Genomic DNA, 7,736 nt, shown 5'->3' with positions numbered 1-7,736 from the left:
TACTAAAGAAAATGAATTTTACCATATCGTATGTCCTCCTCAGAGTAATTGGCCAAAGAATCTTGTTCCTTTTAAAAGTTTTAATTAATTGACTCTCCTTAAAATACCCCCAAAACCACTGATTGCCTTCACCAAACCCCTTTGTTCTTGACTTACAGGAATTAACTATGATAGTGTTAAAAGTCTCAAAAGCATTGAATTTTATTCCAAAAGAGCAAGCTAATTAAGATTTTTTTATAATCACCCTCTTTTGGCTTGAGCCATTTTCATATTTGAGCACATGTTACCTGAGTTTCTTTGCTGCAGCAGAGCCAGCAAGGCAGCACAAACTCCATGAGTTGGTATCTGTTTCTTGGGAAGGGGTTTCCATGTAATATGGGTTAGAAATGGGGAGGTAAATAGCAGATGAGAAGCAAGGATTCTCTTCCGCCAGCATTATGCATTAAAGGCAGAGTAGTTCAGCCTCCTCGCATGAAGGCTCGTCAACATGAGCACCATAGCAACAGTAATAATAGCTAATATTGAGTTATTACTAAGCGCCATGTGCACTAGATTTTTATATGTTTATTTCATTTAATCTTTTTAACTTTGAAGTGGGCTTTAAAGGAAATTGCCAGATGAGGCACTGAGTACAGAGAGGCCAAGTAATTTGCTCAAGGTCACATGGCTAATAAGTACTAAGGTCAAAATTTTAATTCAGGGACTCTGGCTTCATTTCCTTCAAAGAGATTACCATATAATCAGTAGAGTATATTACACATGTACACTGAGTCTGAGGCGCTGAATTCCCTAAAAGCAGGGAAAGTACAGGTATGGGCTGTGGAAGACCAGAGGCAGGAGATGTCACTGCTGTCTGGTGTTTCAGGGAAGCCTTTTAGAAAAGATGGAACTACCTAAAAGCACGTAGTGGAAGAAGATATTTTTCTGCGGGTATAAGGTAAACCCATAGAATGCTCTTTAAAGCAAACCCTGCTAGACAAATTACTGAGCTTTTCTTTTTTTAGAAGGCATTGCTGGAAGGTTGAGGGAAGAGAGGAGCATAATGGGGTCTGTAGGCGATATCTCAAAGCAAAGCAGTCTGCCCTCTAAAACTCAGTGTACAAGTCCTTTGGAGGAGAATGCATTCTTGATAGATGTTTAAGACATATTGGAAGATTACTGTCTTTTTTTAAAAATGTGTCAAGAGGGTGGGAGATATTTTAAGAATGAAAACAATCTCTTCTACATGAGAGGAAGAGGCTTATTTTACTAACCTAGTTATAGCTCAGTGAAATATGAACCAGGCAGTATGAATTTAGTTCTGTTGCTCCAAACAGGATTATTTCATAGTGTGGAGTAGAAATAAAAATAGACCAAGTAAGTGTCTTATGCCCAGACAACTGAGTTGTGTCTGTGCCAGCTCTGTCTCTATACCATGTAGGGTGAAGACCTTGCTGGACACAAAGAGTTGTTAGCCAAAATAGGGTATTCAGAATTCTCTTAGACACCCCGCTTCTCCCTGTGAACATGTACAACAGACACTTCCACACCTCATTTCTGTCTTCTGTATTTTTTACAGAACTCGAGGCAAATGCTGCCATAGTCTCTGGACAAAGGTAAGATGATCATTTCTGCAGACTTAGCATGAATATAGCATAAGCCTCTTTGAAGGGTATCCGCTTTCTCAGCCTTTAAACCTCTCCTCACCTTGTCCTTTTCCTTCACTCTTTGCACCAGTCTGTTTTTCCTGCTAAAGTAGGAAGCTGTCACGAGTCCAAAAGCCTTAGAGATGACATTTTTCTTAATAAAACTTAGTGGCTAAGTTGCTACTTTTCATGATGGTTCGAAAACTAAATGAGATAACATGTTCAGCACTTAGCATAGTTAGTAAATAGTAAATGTTCAAGATATAGAGGCTGTTACTATCATACTCGTTAATAGTCCTTGAAACACCTTTTGAAGTACAGCTGTTTGATCCTCAAGGTAGAAAAGAGAGAAAGCCAGGCGGAGTCTGACCCCAAAACCCATGCTTTCTCTGTTATACTATGCTACCCCACATAACCTAACAAAATGAAATACAACTATGGCTTCAACCTCGTTAGCCCCACAGAAAGGAGTTTTATTTTCCAAAAGTCATTTCTTTTTTAGTGTAGACATGCGTTAGATAAAGAATTTCTCATATTTGTATATCAACTTTGTAAAACAGGTTCACAGTCATTTTCGCATTTAATTCTCATATCAGCCCTGTGAAGTGATAATAACAGGCAGCATTTATTTGAGTGCTATTCCATACCATGCAGTAGGCTTCAAGCTCCCTAGGTGTATTATCTCATTTACTTTTCGCAGTGTCTATTAGGAAAGTAAATTCTGTCTTAGAGATAAGGAACCTAAAGCTCAGAAAGGTTAACTAAAAGCCCAAGGCCATCGATTTAGTAAATGGCGAAGCCGAGGTTCAAACCCAGGCCTTCTGACTCCATAGCCCTTACGCTTCAGTAATGTATTGCAACAGACAAGATGGGGATTTATAAATCAAAAATCCGAAGCTTAGAGAGAATTAAATATCGTGGCCAGTAAATGCACACTAAGACGTGATCCGTGTTCTTCTGACTCCAAATTCATTGCTATTTCAACTACAGTACTCTGCCTGTCTAGTTTTATTTGGATTGGACTAATAATTGAATTCATTTGTACTTCTCAAGCATACACCACCCATATGGCTAGAGAAAGAAGGTAATCAGACCAAAAAAAAAAAACCCTGTGGGGTGTTTGTTTCTAGAGCTACCTGAACATTGACCATATAAACACCAGGACAGTATTGCTGTGGCTTTTTTTTTTTTTTTGCCAGGAGAAAGAAGTACTTCTGTTAGGAATCTTCCTTCCTAAGAGGCTTTGACCATTTTCTGGGCTCACAGCCAGAAAGCCATCCTCACCACCTCTAAAAGGATGTGTAAATCCCCTGATTTGTAATTCCACCTCAGCTCCAGCTTCACCTCTCCTTGACCTGCCTTGGCTTGTGGGGCAGTTGTTTCATATAAAGCTAGGGTAGTGAACAAGGTAACCACATTCCCAGCCACGGTGCCACTAACGAAGGGTCCTCTGGCAGGAGTGAGCAGTGGAGGGGTGGGGATAGTTGATAGTCAGGCCATAGTTCATGCCCTTAAGGAGCTCACAATCTAGTGGAAGTCGTAAGACATTAAAGTAAAACAAGGTGTATAGTCTGATAGGTTCTATAGAATGCCAGATACAGACTGTGAAAACACAGAAGCGACAACTTCCCAGAGGAAGCATTGCTTTGACCAGTTTGTTTTGTTTTATTTTGTTGTATTTTTTTTGTTTCAGTTCTATGCCTTACCAGCAAATTTAACTAGCTTCTTTTTTTTCCTGATAATTTTAACATGAATTTTTTATACCATGAAAGTAGGAAAAGTTTATTAAATAAAACTTTAAATTCAGGTCAGAAAATTACAAAGAAAAAAATTACCAGTAAACCGGTGTTCCTACAACTTAGTAATATTCAGTGTGTATATTTTAGTTCATCTTCTAGTCCTTGTGTACAGATAGAATGTTTCATATATAAACACTATAATTAATATATTTTGTGATATCCAGTATATAGTGTTTACATATAAATACTATACATTATAGAGTATGTGTACAGATAGAATGTTTTATAAACACTATAATTAATATATTTTGTGATATCCAGTATATAGTGTTTACATATAAATACTATACATTATACACACATGTATCTCACACCCATTCATTCATGCATGGTTACATATATACTCAGTATATATTATAACGAAAATGGGATTATATGATTCATAATGTTGGTAACATGATATCATGAACAATATTTGTCATTAAATAATGTTTACATATTTTTCATGACTATATATTATGTGCAATAATTTAGTGAACTAATTTATTGTTAAACATTTAGGTCTTCTCTTTTCATTAGTATGAATAAAATGCTTTGACATCTTTGTATGTCATTAGAGCTCTGTAAAAAGATCTATTTCCTTAGGCATCTAGAAATGGAATTGCTGAGCCAGAGGATTACACCAGTGTTTCTCAGCCTCAGCATTATTGCAGTTTAGATCAGATAATTCTTTGGGCGGGGGAGCTGTCTTACGCATTATAAGACGTTCAGTGGCATTTCTGGTAGATGCCACTATGAGATAGCTAGTAGCATCTCCCCCCCCAACTCGAGTCATGACAATAAAAAATGTCTCCAGACATTGCTAAATGTCCCCTGGGAGACAAAACCATCCCCTTTTGAGAACCACTGGGATACACAGTTTACACTTCATCAGGATTTTTGCCTCTATACCCTCAGTAATACTGGATATTACCAATTTAAACTCTGCATACTAAAAAAGGCGATTAATATACTCTACTCATCAGTGTATTGTGAATATATTCCCATGTATATTCTTCTGTAATGTGACTTGTAATAAGCCGTTATCCGACTACACCAGGTTCATAGTAAATGCCAGTATATGTTAGTAATTTCTTGGATTTTAGGTACTATGAATTTTTGAAGGGGAATATTATTATCTTAGGAAAATGGGTAAGGAAGTTGGGGGATTTTTGTGTGAAATTCTTAATGTCTTTTTCCTGTTTTTCCACAATTTCACCAGCATTATGCTTTAGTACTTTATTTTTATTAATGTAACAAGTTTGACTCACTTTTAAATTGTCAGTAATATAGAAGGTAATTGTGCTCATCGTCCCAGGGTGGAATGACTATGTAGTTCTCCTGCCTTATGAATGAAACTCTATCTGAAGAACCCATTTTTGTGTGACTTGATTTCCTTACCTCCTTGGAAACTTTGCGCTTCTCTCTGTCAGCAATGAGCCCAAAGAGATCATTGAAAAGTCCAAAACCCCAAGCCGGAGAAACTCCCGAACTGAAGAGCCAACTGCGGCTTCTGAAAGTGTGGAAAACGGACATCGGAAGCGATCTTCTCGGCCTGCTTCAGCCTCCAGCTCTTCTAAAGGTTAGCAGTGGGATGTGGGTGCTATTTGTAGGTCAACTAGAAGAATAGGGTCCTTATCATAGTAACAGAGGACTTCATCCTTTATCTTTGCTTCTGTTCCTTAAGTTTGTCAAGTTGCTTAGACTTCTACTGCTTGTTTGGTCCTTCCTTTATTTGTTAGTTCATTTAACTATGTGTTTTCTATGAGTGTACACTAGATCAGCAAGTACTGTTGGAAAAAAGAACATAACAGGGTGGATTGATTCATTATTACCACTTCAGATAGGTCCTCAATAATGGGGCCCAGCCATCTTCCTGTGTTTCTGTAGTCAACTCTCTTTTCCCACTCTCTACTATTTTTAAACCTCTGGTCCCTACTTTCTCCCCTCTCTCTCAGCAGAGACTCTTACCTCTTCACCGAGAAAATAGAACTCCCTCAACTCTCACTACGAAGACATAAACTACCAGTTTCCGCCTTTGCTCCTACTATAATAGAGCAACTAACCCTCCTCAAGTCGAAGGCCAGTTCCTCCACTTGTACCTTTGATCCTATCATCTCTGACCTTCTCAGAAACCTTACACTACCAGTTTTTTCTTCTCTGTTGACTGCTGCCCTTGGCTTCTGTGACCCAGAGCTCTCAGTAGTTTTCTGTCCACTTCTCTTGACTGCTCCTTCTCAGTCTGTGTACTCAGACATGAGATGTTGGCCTTCCTCCAACTTCAATTCTGAGTTGCCTTTTTTCTTCAAATTATATTTTCTCTTTAACTGATCTCATTCATGCCCCTCCTTCTTTAGTTATAACCTTTCACAGATGACTCAGGAATTTGTATTTTTATTACAGACCTCTAGAGATCTTGAACAACTATATGTACATTCTCAAAGTCAACATGTCTGAAAACGGACTTGTGATTTTTCACCTGCAATGTTAGGTCCTCTTCCATTGCTCCCATCTCAGTGGATGGCACCACCATCTGTCCATTAGGCAAGTCCTCCTTGGCACCTCTCTACCTCACCCTCACATCCATCACAAAAAGCTGACAATTTTATCTTAAGTGGGCCAAATTCATCAACTTTTCCCTATCTTCACTACTATCCTAGCTTAAAACCCTTCAGTGATTTACCATTATAATTAGAATTAAAGTCTAAAAGTGTCAACATGGACCACAAGTTTCTGTGTGATCTGAGCCCTGTTAGCCTCTCTCAGCCTCATCTGACTTCCCTCAGCAACTCAGACATACCGTCCTCATCCCTCTCATCACTAGCCTGTGTATATGTTATACCTATTGTAGGGAGTGTTCTTCCTCCTTCCTTCCTCTCTCTCCTCCTTAACATCCTTCTCTTCCTGTTTATCTTCATCCAGTTATCACTGCTGTGAGGAATCCTAACACCATGTTCTTCTTCTTCATAACACCGTGGTTGTAACTTTTATGTCTATGTATATGATAGGTAATTAATTTTTATACTTTTTTTAATTTTTATAATTTTTATACCCTCTTAGGGTAGAAGAAATCTAGTTTTGCTCACCACTGTATCTGTGGTGGTGCCTAGTATGGGGCCTAATATGAAGAGGTATACAATCAGTAATTATTAGAGTAATGATTATCTATCAAATATACATTAAGTACTTACTACATGCCAGGCTCTGGCAATATAGTGAAAAGACAAAATCTCTCTCCTTATCATACTAATTACAGTTGGCCCTACACAGGTGTAAACTGTGTAGGTCCATTATATGTGGATTTTTTTATACAGTTGGCTGTCTGTATCCCAGAGTTTTCACCTTTGCAGATTCAACCAACTACAGAGTGAAATTTCAACCTGTAGATGGGAATCTGCAGATGCGGAGGTCCAACATAAGTTATACGATTTTTGACTTCACTGGCTTGGCACCCCTAACTCCTACATTGTTCAAGGGTCTGCTGTATATGCCAACCTGAAAGACATACTCTTAATACAGTGCGCTAAATGTTAAATGCTGTTATAGCAAAATTACATGGTACTATAGGAGCACAAAGTGGGATGCTTCGCTCCTCTGCCAAATCAGAGAAGCCTTTCTGTAGAAAATGATATTTAAGCTGAGACCTGAAAAATGAGGAGGCATTATCCAGACTATGAGGGTTGGATGGAGTAGCCTAGGCAAAAGGTACAGCATGTGCAAAGGCCCCAATTGGAGGGGAGGGCATGATACTTCATCCTCTCCAGAAATGTACTGAGCTTGAGTAGCTCAGGTTGGGCAAGAGCTGGGATCCTGGCCAAATGCCTGACATAAGCAAGGTTGCTGAGAAACAGTCAAATACCACTGGGATGCCAGGCTGAAGACCAGGGCAAATTGTGGTTCACCAACACCACACACCAGACACTGACCTGAGAACTCAGCTGTCATTGGCAGGTCATGTTTCTGGGCAGGAATTTCATTATGAGTCACAAGAGCCCCTGGGACTAGACCACAGGTATACGATCATATATAGGTAAAGCAGAGGTGTAGAAGTCACCTTACTTCAGCCTGCCAGAAAGTGAAGGGAGAAGTTGGGAAGGGCCTTCTTTCCTCTCCAGGCATATTGTATACACCACAGGCAGGGTCCTCTTAGGTATCCCCACTTTGGATACAGAAATGGAACCAACTCTCTTCCTTCTCCCTGGGAATCATCTGCTCAGCAGAAACTTGTTTGGAAGGAATCATCTTTGAGTATATGAATACTAAACTTAGAGCACTAAAGGGAATATTCTTTGAGTTCTATGGGAAAATCTGCTTCCTTACTCAATTGTGTGTT

At 39.0% G+C, this 7,736-nt stretch overlaps 1 protein-coding gene across 2 annotated transcripts in view; it reads left to right on the top strand.

Moving 5' to 3' along the window:
* The window catches only part of NCOA6 (nuclear receptor coactivator 6), an 85,696-nt gene that overhangs the window by 72,959 nt on the left and 5,001 nt on the right, over positions 1–7,736 (top strand). For both annotated transcript variants that reach the window (XM_025039807.1, XM_025039808.1), the window contains 2 exons: positions 1,559–1,595; positions 4,837–4,985. In XM_025039807.1, the coding sequence (XP_024895575.1) occupies positions 1,559–1,595; positions 4,837–4,985 (186 nt within the window). The remainder of the gene's footprint in view (positions 1–1,558; positions 1,596–4,836; positions 4,986–7,736) is intronic.

The sequence above is a fragment of the Pteropus alecto genome, unplaced genomic scaffold (genome assembly GCF_000325575.1).
Source record: "Pteropus alecto unplaced genomic scaffold, ASM32557v1 scaffold45, whole genome shotgun sequence".
NCBI lineage: Eukaryota > Metazoa > Chordata > Mammalia > Chiroptera > Pteropodidae > Pteropus > Pteropus alecto.
Note: the sequence above shows the minus strand (reverse complement) of the source record. Positions and strands in the feature narration are given on the sequence as shown.